The 20,987-nt window shown below is 39.1% G+C and overlaps 1 protein-coding gene across 8 annotated transcripts in view; it reads right to left on the bottom strand.

Moving 5' to 3' along the window:
• APBB2 (amyloid beta precursor protein binding family B member 2) overlaps positions 1 to 20,987 on the bottom strand; it is a 488,394-nt gene that overhangs the window by 313,287 nt on the left and 154,120 nt on the right. For 4 of the 8 annotated variants that reach the window (XM_073608526.1, XM_073608531.1, XM_073608532.1 and 1 more), the window contains 2 exons: positions 19,711 to 19,780; positions 9,578 to 10,387 (listed from right to left, as the gene is read on the bottom strand). In XM_073608526.1, coding sequence (XP_073464627.1) covers positions 9,578 to 10,387; positions 19,711 to 19,729 — 829 coding nt within the window. In that variant the 5' untranslated portion in view covers positions 19,730 to 19,780. The remainder of the gene's footprint in view (positions 1 to 9,577; positions 10,388 to 19,710; positions 19,781 to 20,987) is intronic. The other 4 variants (XM_073608524.1, XM_073608525.1, XM_073608529.1 and 1 more) reach the window with 1 other exon arrangement.

The raw sequence follows: 20,987 nt of genomic DNA, 5'->3' as shown, positions 1-20,987 counted from the left end.
CAGTGGCTTCCCTAAGCAGCTACTTCTGGTAGGAATTGGCCTTGGTATTATGTCATAAACCGGCACGACCAGAAATGTGTGGACTGCAATAGGGAAGACCAAAACGCATATAATAATAGTAAGATTTATTAAAAGGATAAGTCATAAACAATAAAGCAAACCAGCAAACAACCACGGTTACACACAATAATAACGCGGGGTTCAGGAACACAGGACACAAGGTACAGGTACAGGATTCAGGAATACAGATCACAAGGTACAGGATTCAGGATTCAGGACTCACGGAAAATACCAAGGGAAATGTGTGAGCATCTGCCGGGTATATATACACACCTCCTGTAGTCTCGGTCTTAGGTCTCAGGTGATGCCTGATTGCAGGAGACACCTGCTGGTGGACACCAGTACTGCGGCCCAAAGATCTGACAGCGCCACCAGCAGGTGAAACGTTTCCTGACAGAAGCTGAGAACAGAGAGTATGTGATCACTTATATAAAAGGGAACAAAAAGGTATTTATAATGCTTGAGATGTATATATATATATATATATATATATATATATATATATATATATATATATATATACATATCTCTCTCTCTCTATATATATAAATTGTTTTGCCTTTCATTTTTATTTTAGAAATGGGTTGTTTTACAAGGCGAGGCTATCTACTAATACAAAAGTAAGGTGCAAACAGTAACCTTAATCAATTGATCAATAATCCTTTGTATTGAATTTTCAACTGTTATTAGTTGCTAAATGTTGTTGCACTGTGTATATAATTGCTGCCCAAAGGACCATGTGAACTCAATGAAGCTTAGTAACTGATGCTAATAATAAGAAAACTCCAGGCAAAAGTTTTTATTTTTACAATTTTGGATAGGGTAGGGAAGATTGAGAACCTCTATTAGGCCTCATGCACACTGGACGTTAAAATAATGTTATAAAAACGTCAGTAGCTTTGCAGTGCGATTTTCAACTTTTTTCAATGTTTTTGCAATAGCAGTTTTTAGCATATATTAGCATTTTTAGAGTTTTTCCGCATTAGCATTTTAGTGGGGTTTTTTTTTTAAGAAAATTTTTTTTTTTGCAATGGATCAAAAATGTTAAAAAACGCTGGTGAGCGACGTTTTTGAGCGTTTATCAGCGTTAGAGCATTTTTACAGCTGAAAAACGTCTCTCAGAACCCACTAGTTTTGGGGGGTTTTTTTACTGCTCAAAAACGACACTGCCCAAAACTGCTAATAACAGCCTATGTGTGCATGGACACATAGGATAACATGATGGAGAGTTTAATGACTGTAGAAAAAAACATCTACAGCCAAAAACAGCCGCTGTAAAAACGTAAAAAAAGTCCAGTGTGCATGAGGCCTTAAAGTTGTTCTGAAGCCTCAAGGATTTTTTACATTAAGGCATTCAATGCATTAAGGTGTAAAACCTTCTGTGTCACAGACTCCCCCCTCACCCCCTTATACTTACATGAGCCCAATCAAGATCCAGAGCTGTGCTCGAGAGTTGCTGCTCTCCTGGCTTTGTCCCCCCTCCCTTGGCAGATCGATAGCAGCGGCTCCCACTCCTGTCAATCAACTCCAGTAACGAGGAGGGGGCTGAGACCCGCTGTCTGTGTCAATGGACGCAGCAGTGAGATTCAGAAGCGAGTCTGCATGACTTCCCCCATGGTAATCGGCTTCCTATTGGGGGCACCAGCAAGAGAGAAGGAGCCAGCAGCGCCAGTGGGGCAACCAGAGAAGAGGTGGAACAGGGCCGTATGGACATGTGTGTTAAGCAATATGGACCTGTGTTTTTTTTTAAAGAAACTCCTTTACAGCCACTTTAAGCTATATGGACAGCTCTGCCCAGGATATACTTTGTTCCACTGCCATGGCAATGGCATACAAGTGAACTTGTAGTCCTTAGCGCACAAACCAAAAAGCTGTCCAAATGCAATAGCCTATAGCAAACAATCAGTATGATAATTTTCACTGAATGCTTTTTCCCTGATCTCATTTGTTAACAGCACACATGCACAAAATACAACCATGGGTATTGCTTAAAGCGCAACTTCATTCTCTCAAGCGACACTGTCTATTTTCAAATGCTGCAAGCATTAGTAAATAAATAGTAAAGTACATCATATTTACTAGTTTTAAATGTGTTTTTTTTTTTTTTTTTTTTTACATTTCTTCAGTCACTTCCTGGTTTCCAAGCCTAGGCCAAAATGATGTGATACATCCCAGGAATATTCAGGAAAGGAGAAGTGGTTTTCGTAGCTAAGCACACCATCCTGCCTGCATGCATGGACAAAGGGCAGATATATTTCAGGAAGTAAATGCTACATGAATCATCTTCCCTTCCTCAAGATGGCCACGAGTGTTTTTCAAAGTGATATCTCAGAAAAATAAAGCATTGAGACATGGATGGATGGGTGAGTTTGCTTTGAATTTTAAAACGAATTAAAGAGCATTCTTGGTTTGTAGTGCTCAGGTGCAGTGTAGTTCCGCTTTAAGAAATATGTCTGCTTTTACTGTGTAAAGGTGGCAAGTACACTTATGCCCTGTACACACGGTCGGACATTGATCGGACATTCCGACAACAAAATCCTAGGATTTTTTCCGACGGATGTTGGCTCAAACTTGTCTTGCATACACACGGTCACACAAAGTTGTCGGAAAATCCAATCATTCTGAACACGGTGACGTAAAACACGTACGTCGGGACTATAAACGGGGCAGTAGCCAATAGCTTTCATCTCTTTATTTTTTCTGAGCATGTGTGGCACTTTGTGCGTCAGATTTTTGTACACACGATCGGAAATTCCGACAACGGATTTTGTTGTCGGAAAATTTTATATCCTGCTCTCAAACTTTGTGTGTCGGAAAATCCGATGGAAAAAGTCCGATGGAGCCCACACACGGTCGGAATTTCCGACAACACGCTCCGATCGCACATTTTCCGTCCGAAAATCCGACCGTGTGTACGGGACATAATACTGCAATGTCCTGTAGAGTTCTATATCATCAGCAGAAAAAAGCAGAACAGGGCTTAATGACTCAGTCCACCCAACATGTACAGGTGGAGCCTGATGTGACAAGTCACTTGTTCAGAAATATCTTGGGGACTTCAATGGCAAAAAAAAAAAAATTCATCTAATTACCAACCTACCTAACCTTCTCAAACAGCTTGGAGGCTCACTCTGCATTTCCCATAGTATAGACTACATCAACAATCAGTTGGGAGATGCAAGATTACAGAAACCTTTTATGTAAGAAAACATGGTAGACACTAACAAAACATAAATATAAAATGCCTTACATAAATTTAAGATGGTAAAGCTTTTCCTCCAATAGTCACATAGTTACTACTCTTTATCTTCATGGCAAGTGAAGATAGTTATAAAATGTATGTCAAGTTATAAAAAATCCAACGAATGCAGAGTAAACGTTTTATGTACCTAAACAGCCATCAGCTGTGAATTTCAAGGCATTATGAAATTGTCATTAGAAGCTGTATGTCAATGTAGAGGGTCTTTCATGATGACAAGCTGATGATAAGCCATGATGGATTATTCTTAGCAAACAAGATGATAGACAGCAGTTGCTGATTGCTCTCATCTACAGAGGTTACATAGGTGCCTGGTGAACACAGTACAGCTTGGGAATGAGGAGTCTTTTGCACTATTTGTGCAAAAAAGGTCCACCTTTTTAGGGATTTAGATTTTGTTTCAGGGGGCTAAAGCTGGCTGTACATGGATCAAAATTCGGCTAGTTCAGTAGGGATCAGCCAAATTTCGATCCATTTGTGGCCATTGTTGGTATTTTTTCCCTCGATCTGCACCACAGGCAATAGGCTGCAGCGCTGATCTGTGCATTCTGACGATGGGGGTCTCCCTACTGTCAGAATACAATGGCACAGTGGGGAGGATACCCCCTTCCACATACAATGTGTGGATATGGGAATTGGGTCAGTTTTTTTTTTTTGTTCAACCTGTTAGTTGAATGAAAAAACTGACCCATGTAAGGCCAGCTTCAGTGTTAGGATAAACTGAAAATTAAAGTGGTTGTAAACCGCATTCATGGAATTTGACCTAAGCACATATATCTTTAGTGTTTACCTATCTTTCTCCAAGGCTTTAAGTGCTGTGTCTTTCTGCTGCTCCATTCCTCTGTTATCAGCAGAGTCACTTCTGACAAGTTCTCTAACACATGAGATAACAGCAGCTGAAAATCTGTGTTGGGGAGGGAACTTAGAGATAGATAAGCAGAGAACTTGTATATTCAGACTGCAGCTCTGCAAATTCCTTCATTCCTCTGTCTATGCCTATTTGTTTTATCTCTGTGTATCATCTGAGGCTGTTCACTTCACTTGGTAAAGGAGAGAGTTTACAAACACTTTAAGGTCCAGTGGTTAGTTTTCATAGTGGTTAGTTAACCACTTGAGCTCCGGAGGATTTACCCACCGTCATGACCAGGCCATTTTTTCGATACAGAACTGCGTTACCTTAAGAGACAATTGCGCAGTTGTGCGATGCTGTACCCAAATAAAATTTATGTCATTTTTTCCCCACAAATAGAACTTTCTTTTGGTGGTATTTGATCACCCTTAGGATTTTTCTTTTCTTGCGCTATAAACAAAAAGAGACCGACAATTGTGAAAAAAAAACCAATATTTTTTACTTTCTGCTATAATACACATCCAAAAAAAATTTTTAAGGCGAATATGGATTCTGCTATATATTTTTGGTAAAAAAATCTCAATAAGCGAATATTCGTTGATTTGCGCAAAATTTATAGCATCTACAAACAATGGGATATTTTATTTATTTATATTTAATTTTTTTTACTAGTAATGGTGGCAATCAGCGACTTATAGCGGGATTATGATATTGCGGCGGACAGTCGGGATACTAACTGACACTTTTTGGGGACCAGAAGCAAGGGGACCAGTGACACCAATACAGGGATTAGTGCTAAAAAATATGCACTATCACTATACAAAAAAAATTTTTAAGGCGAATATGGATTCTGCTATATATTTTTGGTAAAAAAATCTCAATAAGCGAATATTCGTTGATTTGCGCAAAATTTATAGCATCTACAAACAATGGGATATTTTTATTTATTTATATTTAATTTTTTTTACTAGTAATGGTGGCAATCAGCGACTTATAGCGGGATTATGATATTGCGGTGGACAGTCGGGATACTAACTGACACTTTTTGGGGACCAGAAGCAAGGGGACCAGTGACACCAATACAGGGATTAGTGCTAAAAAATATGCACTATCACTATACTAATGACACTGACTTGGAAGGGGTTAACAGAAGGGGTGATAAGAGGGTTAAATGTGTGCCTGACCAGTGCTTTACTACTGTGGGGGAGGTGCTTGTACTAGTGGAAGGCATGGATCCATGTGCCTGCTTAGCAGAGACACAGGATCCATGCCTTCTATACTGACTGAACGGCGATCTGCCTTGTCTACATAGGCAGACCGCTGTTCTGCCTGTGTACCTAAGCATCAACGGATCAGCTCCTGCTGTGTCCAAACACAGTGGGAGCGGGCCGGAGGCAGCTTGCACACCCGCCCCAGACATGGGTATGTGATCCTGTGCAGGAAAGCTGCCTTGCCGCCATATATATACAGTATACAGTTGTCAGGTGGTTAAAGTGGAACTTTACGCTCTCAATCAACATTGATTATTTTTAATCCTTATGCTGCTAGCATTAGTAAATAGATAGGAAGGTACTTGTTTTGACCTTTTTATTTATTTTTTTACATTTCTTCAGTTACTTTCTGGTTTCTTGCCTAGGTAAATTATGGTATACATCCCAGGAGTCTTTACGAAGGGAGGAGGCGTTTTCTCAGCTAAGCACACCCTCCTGCCTGCATGACTGAGCTAAGGGCAGATGGATTCCACAAAGTAAATTTTACATTAATCATCTGCCCTTACTCAAGATGGCCGTGGCCAAAGATGCTAGGGGAGTGTTTTCCAGAGTAATGTCTCAGCAAACTACAGCATGGAGACATGGATGTCTGGGGGAGTTTTCTTTGAATATTCAAAATTTATGAAATAGCGTTTTAGGTTTGTGGTGTTCAGATACAGTTTAAACACTAAAGAGTTCCTCTCATGTCTCTAAATTATTCAAAATGCCAGTTCACTGCATAAGAAGATGAATAAAAAGTATACTGATGTCTCTGGTGTCCGTCATTCCTACTTCCTAATTCCAGCAATGCAGCCTTCACCATCCTCTTCCTTCAATCCCCTACATTACAGCTGAGTCCTGTAGTGATGTAGGGATCAGAGGAAGGAACCAACATCTCTATAAAGTATATCTAAAGCCCAAAACATTTTTTATTTTATTTTGGATGGGGCAAGGAAAGGTTACAAATATTGTCAGGTGTCTTTTTTTCCATCTGTGTGTACTCTGATTTATGTATGTTTTGTGTAATATGGAAAAATTGGAAAACAAAATGAAACATGGTCAGGTTTTTTTTTTTTTTTTTTCATCTGTGTACCATTGTGGAGTTATCCTTTCATTTGTTGTCTTTGTAGACAACTGAAAACAAGCTGAAATCTCACCAATGTGAAGGATATCTCTTCTTAGACAGTTATCACACTAACAGATAATTGTAGCAGCTCCCTATCTGATTATTGTAGCTATCTTTTGTTATTTTTTGAAAAATATCTTGTGCAAATCTCTAAAAGTGAAAATTCACTATATGCAATACAACAAAGTGTATATGATTAGTCTCTATGCACTAGTATAGCTACTACCATTCACGCTATATGTGAATAAATATGATAAATATTTCTCCACATGTGCAAGTGGAATAAAAAACAAATGATTATAGTGATTCACGAATAATGAAAAACAAAATTTATACATAAAATATCCACCGAATACAAGTAAATTCATATGCAAAATGACAATAATCTTGTGAATCAATAACAGTAAATTGGAAATTAAAAAAGTATTATATATTGTGTCTGTGCAATACACATCTTCCCAGACTCCTATGAAGTGCATTTTTTCTTTTACCAAATGCAGTATAACCTGCACCATCCCTTGTGTACATACTGTCATCTTTTTGAATGGACCTTTGAATCAAAAGGTCACTAACAACATGTTCAATTTAAAGCCGGGATAGAGCAGACACCAAATTAAGATGCAGCCCACTCTTACCACAGAATTACTAGCAGGATGTAAGACTCAAAAGAAAAAAAAACAATTCACAGTGCTCTCCGTAAAATTATAAACACTTTATTAAAACATAAAATTACACTCACATGTATTAAAATCACCTGTGCTCAATTAACTGACTGTGGGGAGCACTTATAAAGCAAAAAGCCATCACTGCTCACATAGCCAGGCCACTCAATCTCCTCCAGACAGCAACAGTGTGTGGTTTGTGTGGAGTGTGTCCACATGGGAAGGTGGAGGCAACACGGGATCTGGCATATGTAAATTTACACTTCACAAGAGTTTAAGAAAATGTGTTTTGTACGGACTCTTTTAACGCTCCACTTTACTGCTATTAACTGAAATTATTATTGTCATATTGCATATGCATTTATTTGTATTTGGTGGATATTTTATCTGTGGATATTTTTTCATTCTTTATGATTCACTATAATAATTTGTAATTTTTCATGTTTGCACATGCAGAGTGTTATTTTTTTATATTTAACCACATACTGGGGTTTATTTACTAAAGGTAAATCCACTGTGCACTTGGAAGCGCAGTCGCTGTAGATCTGAGGGGGACCTGCAAGGAAAATAAATAACAGCAATTTTGCTTCTACATGGTTGGATGATAAAATCAGCAGAGCTTCCTCTCATTTCAGATCTACCCCTCAGATCTACAGTGACTGCAGTGCACAGTGGATTTGCCTTTAGTAAGTGGTAGTGTCAATGGTAGTATCTATACTAGTACATAGAGACTAATCATACATACTTTGTTGAATTGCACAGTTGCACAATGCATTTTACTTAAGTTGCTTGCTTATGTTTTTGGCTACGTTTATCTATATAGCTACAAACCACTGATGTGTCATGCTCAAATAACCTGTACCAAAAAAAAACAAGCAACACTGAAGTTGCCTATTCTGCAGCTTACTGTAAACATTGCAGAGAGTCTATTGCTAAGCTGCAGAGTTACATATTTTTGGAACTGCTGCAACACAGACCCCTCATAGTCCACAGTTCAGGTTTCCTAGCAAAAAAATGCTACATTAAGGTGACATATGTTAACATAACGTTTATGCCCCTGATGATGTCACATATGACGAAACGCATTGGACGAGCTACGCACGTGATATCGCCACACCTATTTGGACCAGTAATTTTTGCGAGGCATTGTTTGGAACCTCGATCATGCATCATATTGTTTTTATTTATGTGAGTACTATTCATACTTTGGAGTGGAATAAAATCTATGCGGATTCTTCCATTTTGAATTTATGTGGAATGTCATGCTTTTATGGTCGCCATTGATGTTACCATTGATTGGATTCACGAGATATACTACTGAACTCCTGCCAAAAAATATGAACCGGATCTCTGCTTGGTGTGATTGTCATATTTATGCTGATTTTACTCTGTAGAGGAGTCCTCATGTTCTGGTAAGTGTCCATTACTTGTGGTTAATTGTTTTATATATCTTTTCACTGACAAAGGAGCCCAAGAATATCCAACAAAATCTATCACAGATGTTGATCCAATGCATAGTATACTGAAAATCTTTGAAGCACATTTGTCAAAGAAATACCCAGCTTGATTATAATCTGGTTTATGTGTAAAAAAATATATATATTAAACAAAAATACAAGGTGTATAGATGCAGCAACACCGATCCCTAAAGAACCATTAGCATGGGAAGACAGCACAATGTCACAACAGTTACAAGGCATTAATTGCAATAACGGGAGCTTTCTCAGAAATAAAAGATAAAGGAAAGAAAAAAATGGCTAGGATGGAAGATGCGGTCAAACAAGTGATGCATTAACACATACTGCTTTTATATAATCATTTCCTTCTGAATGAAGCAGAAATGACTAGAGCAGTCCACTTTTTAGTTAAGTAAATGTCTCCACCTACCTAATGTGACAGCTTTAACTGGTAAGTACATGCTTGTCTAACATTAGAATAAAAATGTGCAAGTGGAAATTTTGTACATTGTTTATTGAAAAATTCTCTGCATTTGCACTGCCTGTGTAAGGCTTCTTTTGCTAAAACTTTAATAAACTTAAGTAAAAGAATAAAAATGTGCTAAAATCCACTTAGATAAATATACCACACTGCCTTTCAAAAATTAAGAAAAAAAAAGTGTTTCAGTGTAGACATATTGAGAGAGATTTACTAAAACTGGAGCGCACAGAATCTATTTCAGCTGTGCATATTAACCAATCAGCTTCTAACTTTAGCTTGTTCAAGTAAGCTTTGACAATAAAACCTAGAAGCTGATTGGTTAGTGTGCACAGGTGCACTATATTCTGTGTGCTTCAGTTTTAGTAAATCTCCCCCATTGCCTCAATGTTCTACAGAGCTTACTATGTTAACATAAACAAATTTCAGGCTTACCTGTCTCATCGGGGGTTACTGGTGAACCGCTGTCTTGGGACAATGTAGTCCAGCTGGAATCCTCATCACTAGGAGCCAGGTTCTGTATACGATGCAGGGCACAGTCTGTCTTTGCTCCAGTCTTTGGGTGATCCTTTTTAGTCTCTGGGCTAGATGATACTGTTGGCACCAGGCTGTCCTCAGGACTTGGAGTCTTGTTCTCTTTTGGCAGCAGCACATCTTCATTGCTAATAATGGCAGGACCTTGACTAGTGATCCATGTGGAATTGTCCTCTTCTTTTACTGCATGGCCATTAGTTAGACTCTGCTCAAGTTCTCTGGATGTCCCCAGATCAGAATAGTAGTTAAGAAAGCTCTTGGTCCTTCTGGGAAGCAATGGGAGGATTTCGGAGCTTTCAGGGTCATGAAGATCTTCATCTTTACCTTCATGCTTTTCTGAAATCCTGTTTACACCATCCTCTAAACTTACATTCTTATTGGGATCATGTACTTGTTCAGCAGCCTTTCTTAGCTGGTTTTCCCCATTCTTCACCAGTTTGATATTTGAAGAGCCATTAGACAAAAGGGGCTGGGCTGCAGGGTCAGACAGACCCATGGCTGCCTGAATATTAGTCAGTGCATATTTTTTTCGGCATTTTGGAGGAGTGTCACTCTTTGTTTCGGTGTGTTTTACATCGGAATTCAGTAGTTCATTGTGAGAAGAGCGCAAGTTCAAGGTGTTCGGAGGGCTAACTGGGCTGTTTCTGTTCACTATGTCCGATGCACTGTGACTTGCCATAAATACCGGAAGTGTTTCCACACTTGAGTCAACTACAAAAAACATTAAAGGATATTTGTCAGATATACTTTCAAAGCTGCATATAGACAAGAGTCTTAATGGGAGTAATCTACAGATATGCGTTTCATTCAGTTACATGAAAAACAAAAAGCAATGGTGTTCAGTAATAAATGGCAAATAAAAAACACAAATGCAGTAGTGTAAATAACCTGAATATTGAAATCTGAGTTCAGACTGGTACTGCACACCAACGGCATCCCTTGTTTATTAAAGTGATTGATGGAAAATGTTCTTGTTGCCCAAAGTACAAGTCAGCTTTCTCCTTCAATTCTTCAACAGTAATGACTAGTACACACGATGAGACAACTGGGCAAAAAATACCGCTTTTGAAGCGATGGTACGATAATCTGATTGTTAGTACACAGCTTTCGAGAGCCGATCATGACAGTTCATGCTAAATTATCCAAAGGGACAAATACGAAAAATGTTCTCATATGACACCAGAACTAACGATTTTCATTTAATCAGTACAGTATTCATCCAAAAAAAATTAGAAGACCAAGACCACACATGCTCAGAAATGAAAGAATACATTGCAATACAATACAACACATTACATCACTTCTGAAATTGTATTCTGTTGCATGAAAATTTTCATATCTTTAGTAACCTATTGCTTTTCAATATGAGACTAGCATGCAAAAAAATAAATAGACAATCATTCGCCTGATATTCTCATCTTGTGTACGAGGCTTAAAGCAGTAGTAAACCCCGCATTTTTACCTACAGGTAAGCCTTATTATATGAATAAAATGAATATCTCTTAAACGTGCACCGTTTAGGAGATATTTACCCTGGATGCAACCAGTTACGTCACCGGCGCATGCGCTCTGAAGGTCCGACATACCGTGCCGGACCTCTAGAGCTTTGTGCCAGGAACCGAGGGTTTGCATGCGGGAGTGACATCATCGCAGCTCCGGCCAATCACGTAGCCGGAGAGAGCGAACCCAGAAGAAAGACTGGGGGAAGATGTCAGCCCTCTCAGCAGTGACAACACAACACTGGAGGGCTTTGTTCCAAGGTGAGTATTTCATATTGTGCTAGTATGCAATGGCATTGCCATGGGGGTGTTTTTTTTTTTTTTTACAACAGCCATGGTTTACTACTGCTTTAGCAACTTCACCCCCGGAAGATTTTACCCCCTTCCTGACCAGAGCACTTTTTGCGATTCAGCACTGCCTCGCTTTAACTGACAATTGCGCGGTCATGCGACGTTGTAACCAAACAAAATTGACGTCCTTTTTTCCCACAAATAGAGCTTTCTTTTGGTGGTATTTGATCCCCTCTGCGGTTTTTATTCTGCGCTATAAACAAATTAAGAGCGTAAATTTTGAAAAAAACACAATATTTTGCTATAATAAATATCCCCAAAAAATATATAAAAAAAACTATTTGTTTCCTCAGTTTCGGCCCATATGTATTCTTCTACATATTTTTGGTAAAAAAAAAAAAAAAATCGCAATAAGCGTATATTGATTGGTTTGCGCAAAAGTTATAGCGTCTACAAAATAGGGGATAGTTTCATGGCATTTTTATTATTAATTTTTTTTTATTAATAATGGCGGTGATCTGCGATTTTTATCTGACTGCGACATTATGGCGGACACATTGGACACTTTTGACACTATTTTGGGACCATTGTCATTTATACTGCGATCAGTGCTATGAAAATGCACTGATTACTGTGTAAATGACACTGGCAGGGAAGGGGTTAACCACTAGGGGGCGATGAAGGGGTTAAGTATGTCCTAGGAAGTGATTCTAGCTGTGGGGGGAGGGGCTACTTAGGTCACGACAGCGATCAATGCTCCCGATCACAGGGAGCAGTGTATCTCTGTCAAGACACAAGGCTGAATGGAGAAATGCCTTGTTTATATAGGCACTTCCCCATTCTACCTCTCCACACCGCAATTGCAGGCCGCCAGAGAACATCGAGTTCCCGGGACCCACGGGCACACTTCCGTGGCGGGCGCGCGGGTGCCCGAAAGGCAGTAAATTTGAAGGGACGTACCTGTACGCCCATTTGCCTGCCTGTGCCGACGTACATCTGTGTGCGGCGGTCGGCAAGCGGTCAAGAAAGAAGGTATGGCATATTATCTTTTACGGCACAGCCTATAAGCGATGCTTTACATAGGGCCTTATTGCCCTCTAAGGACAAATATGAGATAATCAAGTTACTGGACTGCTTAAAAAGAACTACATTAAGTTTCCCATGTCTCCCATATGTACCTCCTGTAACCAAAGTGGTTTTCATGTGCCATTAACAATAAACATCTTGGATCTAAGAATTCTGAGTTTAGTTCAGCATAGGAAAACTTTATAATCTATAAACACAAGTACTGTATTTCTTGTTTAATAAGAGCATTGTGAACTGGTCACAATATGTAGAAAATTAATAATCATTTTTACATTTTATACATTTATACCTGCTATTATTTTAAAGTAGCTGAATGAGCAACAAAATGCAGAAACTTACTGCAACCAATCAGATGAAGGTTTACAGTTATGATACAGTTTGAAATATGATTACTATTAGCTTACAGCTATCCAAACACTAGTGCAAGTATTCTGATTGGTATTTGTGGCAGATTTCACTGATATGGGGAAAGAAACCATTATATATTCATTACAAAAAAATTAAAATATATTTTTTCACACTGCTAGCATAAATACCTGAATCTGTCTTCAGTCCTGCCTCTTGTAATCCTATGCATAGTAGCACCCTGACAAGAGTGGGAGGGCAGCAATCTCAGCTAATCAGGGATCTATGGCTTTGCACAGTGCTATCATTCTAATACTGTGTACATACTTACAAGAGGGGAGAGCACAGAGTTGACACCATGAATAATGGAAAACCTGCTCTATGTCCTGTGATGTTAGTACCCTAACAAAAATTCCTAAACATCCCATATATATATATATATGAAGATTATCTAATAAGGTATAATAGTTGGCCACTTACTGTATGTTACAGGGGGTTGAGATAACCATCTCATAAATCCCTGCATTGTTAAAATCAGGATTCCAGTTGGGTTTTGCCAAATGACGCAGGATCCCGCTTTCCCAAAAAGGAACTATAAAGTTGTCATCTGGAGCCAATCGCTGAGGTTTATATCCAGTTCTGATCACAAATAAATTAGCTCCCAGCCTAATTATTTTCTGCTTTTCCTTCACTGTGCAATCACAGAACAGGGCAAGCTCTTGTCCAGGTTCTATTGCTTAAAGAGTAGTCCTCCTAAAACCAATATTCCAACTTTTGACCTTTCTTATATCTCACAGGCACCCTATTGACAAGATTTCTGTATTTTAATTTCTGAGTTCTTACTGTTGGACTTTTATTACTTTATTATCATTATCTCTCACTATCATTATGGAGAATAAGTGAAAACAAAAAGAGTCAGAAATTATGGTGAGAAGATCCCTCTTCTGAAACTTTAAGGACCCAGGAGCAGATTTGTTCCACCAAAGGGTATAAAAAAAGATATCACTTTTGGGTGGATTGGCCCTTTACCTAAGTAGTTCTCATGGACCTGACTATGTTGTCTGGTGTGCTTTCCTTGATCACAAGACTGGCTTAAAAGAACTACAAATCCTTTGGCAGTTAAAAACTCACATATACGTATTGTAAGGCTATTCTATAAGGGTGTTTGCCTGGAGTTTAGCGTTAATGATTTAAAAAAAAATATGTACAACGTATCACACTTTTCAATTAAAAACCACACATGAATTCCTACATTAAGGCTCCTTTCACATAAATGGACCGATCAGGTCTACCAGTCAGTTTTTCAGGTGGATCCGATCGGACCATCCATTGCTTTCTGTGGAGTGGCGGATGTCAACAGGCATGTGTCCATTGACACCCGCCAACATACGATCCGATCCTGTCAGCTAAAAACAGACGGATGAGGATCCGTTCGTTATCCGTCTATCGGATCGCATGCTAGCCGGATGGAAACAGACAGGCGGTCTGTTTCCATCTGACAGCCCATATAGGACAGTAGTAGACTCTGTCCGTGTCCACTCTGTATCAGCGGTGCAGACACAGACCTGTCATCCACCTGCTCAGCGAGTATCAGCAAAGAGATCCCCTGCTGAGCAGACGGACTCCACCAGTGTGAAAGGGTCCTAAGGGCCAATTCACAGTAGATGTGTTTGGATGCATTTCAATGCATTCCCATGGTGTTGCATTACACTGTAGGACTGTTTCACACAGGCTTAAGCTTGTATAAGAGCAGCATGAACAGGAAGCTTTGACAAAGCATTTGCAGAGCTTTCAGCTCCAATTTGTAAATCTTGAACAAAGACCCTAATAGGTGTGCTGATTGCCACTTTAAATAGGCTGCTAGAAGGCTTTCAACAAGCTTCTAGAAGTGCTGAAGCCTGCTAGCAGCTTGTTTAGAGTGGGAATCAACACCCCCACTAGGATCTGTCTTCAAAATTTACAAACTGCTGGAGCTGAATGGTGCTTTAAAAGCTTCAACAAAACAAATACATTTTAAAAGCTTGCTGCTCACACTTCTCTTATACAAGCTGAAGCCCACGTGAAACAGGCAAAAAGGTTCTTTAGGCTACAATTTTACTCAGCACACATAAATGTAATGCACCGTAACTTTAGGAAAAATTAGAAAATGAAAAAAAATTGCAGTGCATGAAAAAAACGCAACATGACACAATGAATTTGAAAAATGCATGCAAAAATGCTTTTTATATTAACACCAGAAAAATGTGGGTATTGTGGTGTAAATGGGCCCATTGCAGTCTCAAAGTGCTGCTGTGGTGTGTGCATGAAAAGAAAATGGATTGCAGTTTTGTTTTTTTAGCGTGATGCAATCCACCACACTGCGCCACGATGCAGCCATGTCACTTTGTGAGATTTCAATATATAGTTCACATAAAAAAAAGTAAACAGTGCACTGCACCAGGTTCAATATAGCTGAAATCACACTGTACACCAGTGGCTGCGCTCTAATGCATCTGCTGGTGTTAACAAGTGCTAAGGGAGTACAGGAAATACATGTACAGACATTTTGAGCTACTTTAAACAGAAAATGCATTGGAGGGTACCTCAGTACCTCACAAACTCATAACATAATATACACAATATAATAAAGCTGGAAAACACATCTATAGGTTATCACACTTGGCGTTTGCTTTATGTTAACTGTGTTCATAAAGAAAATATCAGGCACCTCTACCAACATATCTACATTATTTGGTATAATTTGAGGAACTGACAAGGTGCTTTTAAATTTCATTCATCCTTGCAGTGCCAAATTGAAACCACAGGTTGAAAGTCCAAACTGTTTTCCAGAAGCCATGCTTTTGATAAAGGCATGATTGGATAAATGTGAAAAATGTCACTTCAATGTGAGACTGTTTTATTCTGATGAATGTATACAAATAACCAAGCTCCCAGGGCCATCAACAGAAAGAGGACCACTACAAAAAGTTTAACCGCTTCAGCCCTGGAAGATTTTACCCTCTTTCTGACCAGAGCACTTTTTGGGATTCGGCGCTGCGTCGATTTAACTGACAATTGCGCGGCCGTGCGACATTGCACCCAAACAAAATTGACGTCCTTTTTTCCCCACAAATAGAGCTTTCTTTTGATGGTATTGGATCACCTCTGCGGTTTTTATTTTTTGAGCTATAAACAAATTTTGAAAAAAACACATTATTTTTTACTTTTTGCTATAAAAAATATCCCCCAAAAATACATAACAAAAAAAAAAATTTTTCCTCAGTTTAGTCTGATATGTATTCTTCTACATATTTTTGGTAAAAAAAAAATCCCAATAAGCGTATATTGATTAGTTTGCGCAAAAGTTATAGCGTCTACAAAATAGGGGATAGTTTTATGGCATTTTTATTTTTAATTTTTTTAAATTAGTAATGGCGGTGATCTGCGATTTTTATAGGGACTGAGACATTATGGCGGACACATCGGACACTTTTGACACTATTTTGGGACCATTGTCATTTATACAGCGATCAGTGCTATAAAAATGCACTGATTACTGTGTAAATGACACTGGCAGTGAAGGGGTTAACCACTAGGGGGCGATGAAGGGGTTAAGTGTGTCCTAGGGAGTGATTCTAACTGAGCGGTGATCTCTCTCATGACACAAGCCAGAACGGGGAAAGGCACTTCCCCATTCTGAGGCTCCGTGACATCGAGTCCGCCGGTCCCGCGGGCGCGGTCACGCTGTACGCAGCGGGCGCACACGCCTGCTATCCCCGGCTCTTAAAGGGGACGTACAGGTACGCCCATTTGCCCACCACTGCCACGTATATCGACCTGCAGCTGTCGGCAAGCGGTTAAAGAAATAAATGTAAGGCTCCATGCACACTGGGCTTAAAAAATGTCTGTTCTCTTTGGAGTAAAAAAACACTCATTTTTTGTACAAAGTTTAGACGAGTTTAGGAGAGTTTTAAATTTTTTCTGCCAGTGAGCTCCAATCAGAAACGCAAATGAGAAGGTTTTTTCCTGCCTCTAAACGTTGATCTCAAAATATGCCTGTAAACGTTCTAATGTACATGGACACATAGGATAACATTGAACTATTTCTACAGGCAGAACACAAAACTCCTGTAGAAGCCATGTTTTTTACAGCAGTGTGCATGGAGCCTAAAAGGTGCAGCAAGAAATGTGCTATGATACAAAATCTACTCTGCAAAGAAACCAGGGGAACGGTGCATGAAGAAGCCAACAAATTGAAGCAGATCTAAAATTCAGCTTTGGACTACTTGCATCAAAGTTTCCATAATAGGAATTTAAAATTGAATGATATCATAGGAATATTTTTTTTTTTTTTTTGCATTAAGCCAGAATTTGGAGACATTCTTTCCAATTACTTGGTCGGAGGAAAAGAAAGTTACATCTGATTAAACTATTGCAAGAATGTAGAAACGCAAATGGATACTAAGGAAGGAAAAAATGTAACTGATCTAAACTGGTTATTCAGGAAAGCGCTACTGCTTTTCACTAAATCATGGAGAAAGGCTGATATACCCCATCACCGGGCTACAAAAGCTTCAACAAAGCCATGTATTTTCAACTGTATTTTTTTTTTTTTTTGGAGGTACTGCTGGAACTGCCAAGGATGCTCATACAATAAAGAATGTTGTTGGGGGTGCAACCTGTTAATTTTGACCTCAAATTTTGATTTAGTTTTAGTCATAGTGTTTTGACTAAAATGCAATTTTAGTTTTAGTCATTTGAACTGTTTTAGTTTTAGTCATATTTTAGTCATCTAAAGTAGTGTTAATTTAGTCGACGAAAATATTTTTTTTTGACGAAATTAACACTGGGTGCAACTTGAGAGTGGATTACACTTTAACAGTTTCCCCAATAATAAAGCTCTTTTATGAATACAGATGCAATACTTTAACTCTACTCAGGACTGCAAGGGAGACATTGGCCAAACACTGAATTTTCAGGTTTTGGTAAATATTCAAAGGTCAATTTACTTAAAGTGTATGTAAACCCAAACAACAAACTTCTCTTTTTTACTTCCTTTTGGTTGGTAAATATAAATTTGATGGTGTTTATTATATCTATTCAGTAAGTGCAAAAAAATACCTATTGATCCTACCAGAAATCCAGTGCTGTATGTCAGGTCCTGTGCACTATCCATTGGTATTTTAAACAACGTAATTAAGAAGCATGTTAGGACATATGGTACATCTTCTCCCCATGTTGTTGTATCCTAAAGCCTGGTACACATTATTAGTTTTTTCTAAACTGCCAGCTCCGGGCAGAGCCAATGTACTAAAGATCCGACGTTAGTACAGCGATCTCCACCGCTGAGCTGTTGTGTTCTGACAGGGATACGGCCCCCTCTGCCAGAACACTCTGATCAGCACTCTCAGCCATTGGCTGAGAACGTTGATCAGAAGCCAATCAGCTGCTGGTTTTCCAGCATGTTCATTCTACAGAAGCCAGCCAAACGGCCGGCTTATGTCAGACAGGGTGCCATACACACAGGCCGAATGTCGGGCGGTTTTTTGTGAACCGGTCAATGTCGGCCAGCAAACGGCCTATGTGTATGGGCCTTAACCCAACTCCAGTCTTAGTGTGAAAACAATGCTCCACCATATATACAGTTCAGTTAGTGACTGTTGTCACCCTAGGTCCAAAAGTGTCTAACTGGCCAGGTCACCAGGTGAAAATTAAGGCAATTTTTGCATTCATTTAGACCATGCTGAGATGATACCAATACACCTCAGCATGGATAAAACTGCACCTGACTCTTTCCAGGAATGCAACACATGTCGCATGCCTTAGTGCACAACAGAGATGTGAACACAACAGTTTCTTTCTCAGTGACCCCGAGTGAGAACGCTGTGACTGTCTTCCCAGATCTGAATACCCGCAACAGCCTTTATCTGGGTGATCCCACTCATGCCAGCATTTTATTTATTTTGTATTACTGGAAAAAAAAAAAAACAGATCCTGTTTCCTTAAAGCATGAATAACAGCACAGTGCTTGTGCTGTGTAATTTGGCCCCTTCTATCACCTAAAAAAACTGGCGGATCCTGCCTGGCTATACCCTCCCCCTGCATACTGACCACGGTTTATCATGGCTGCTGAGCCCTGACACCGTGGTCAGTTTACGAGCCTCCTTCATTACTGTATATAAAAAAATGTGTCGATCTGTACCTATATCAGAGTGGTTCCCAACTCTCACGTGACTCCTCGGCTCTCTCTCTCCTCTTTCCCCTCCTCCCGGCAGACATCATCAGGAGTGCTTGGGCTGCCCGCTGGAGCAGTCAGCTGGGCAGAGGAGAGAGCCGAGGAGTCACGTGAGCACCGGGAGCTGCTCTGATATAGGTACAGATCGGCATATTTTTTATATAACACAGGGACACATATTGTTATGTTACAGAGGGAATAGAAGGTTTTTATAGTAGTGGCCTAACAACCACGTTGAAACTGCTCAGACGTCAGATCTGATGTTTCCAACTTAAAAAAATTCAGTTGTTCATTCAGGCCACAATTGTTTTCCTATAATGTAAGAAATCCTAAACACTGAAACAGAGAAATTAGCAGGAAGTATGAAACAGGGAACAGATGGCATGGAGCTTAATAAATATGGTATTTGCAGAGAGTGATACTTCTGCATAAGTTTAAAAACAAAACTTTTGTTAAAAATTCCTGATTGGATGTCTTATTTATGCTGGTATTATTTAAATAATGAACAAATGATGGAATAAATGAAACAATAAAATGAACATACAAAAACAAATTCAGGGTGAGGAACACCAAACAGAACACTATGAAGGGTCTCTAACCTTGAAGGACTTCAGACATGGGTCACAAGGGCGTCAGCAATGGTGCAGGATAAAGGGTAAGGTTAGCAATCTGAAAAGAGGGATGATTGGAGAAAATTAAAACCAAGGAAGCTACTAGTATGATAAAAAGAATGAATGTGACAGAATTTAAACATTAACCAGGGTATGAACCAAATAAACACAAAAACATGGTAGAATATATATATTAAATCAATTACTGTATGCAATCAAAATAAAAATAAAACTGTATGGCTCCTGTTCCCTGAAAGGAACTGGTCCATGTTTGGAACCAAATCCATCTATCCCTCTTTCCTCCTCTGCTGTCCCTTATTTTTCTCTGATGTATAGACATCTATAAAATATGTGACTTAGTGGTTAGCAATTTTGCCCTGTGGCACTAGAGTCATCAATGAAACCCAACCACAGAACTCCCTGCATGGAGTTTACATGCTCTATCTATGCTAGTGTGGGTTTCCTCCCACACCTATGCTGGCAAGTCAATTAGCTAAATTGGTATTTAGTATGTATATGTATTTACAGTATGTGATGTATGGACTTTATATTGCAAGCTCCTTGAGGAAAGAGACTGCTGTGAGTGCACAATATTTATGTAAAGCACTGTGTATACTGAGTATATTGTCCTTTCACTCAATCTCTGAACCCTTGCATTTGTTATTTTGAAGAGCGAGTACAATGGAAAAAATAGTACTTAGTTTTATAAATCATTTTTAAGCCAATTGCATGCTTACATTAAAAATAAAAGATGAAAAAAATCATTCTTTCTTCTTTATCTGCATAACTGGGGGCATGTCAGAGATGTGACCATTGCCTACATACTTTGTGCTAGATTGTGTCCCTCTTTCCCATTTAAGAAAGTTGGGAGGTATAACAATGCATTGAAATGTGTTTAATAATGTGTGCAATCTATAGCATGCATAACAATCAGTTTTTCTGCAATCTCTGCTTGGTGGTATAAGGGTGAAAATGATATGTGAAAAAGCATTAAAAGGAGGATTGCTTATCTCATGTGTATTAATTAGAAGTCAAGCTATTCCCAGGGGTTAATTATCTCAGTTTTTGCTGCTTTACCCAGAAATGGAACAATTAACGCTTAACTCACATCTGCAGTAATGCTGTGCTGACATTGTCACAGACATTACATGCTCTGACAAAGTATCACAATCTTGGTTTTCAGCACATTGCTCCAGGTCATGTTTTTTTCTTGCAACAATACAGTGCCTTGCAAAAGTATTCACCCCCCCCCCCCCCCCTTGGCT

This window comes from Aquarana catesbeiana, linkage group LG01 (genome assembly GCF_042186555.1).
Source record: "Aquarana catesbeiana isolate 2022-GZ linkage group LG01, ASM4218655v1, whole genome shotgun sequence".
NCBI lineage: Eukaryota > Metazoa > Chordata > Amphibia > Anura > Ranidae > Aquarana > Aquarana catesbeiana.
Note: the sequence above shows the minus strand (reverse complement) of the source record. Positions and strands in the feature narration are given on the sequence as shown.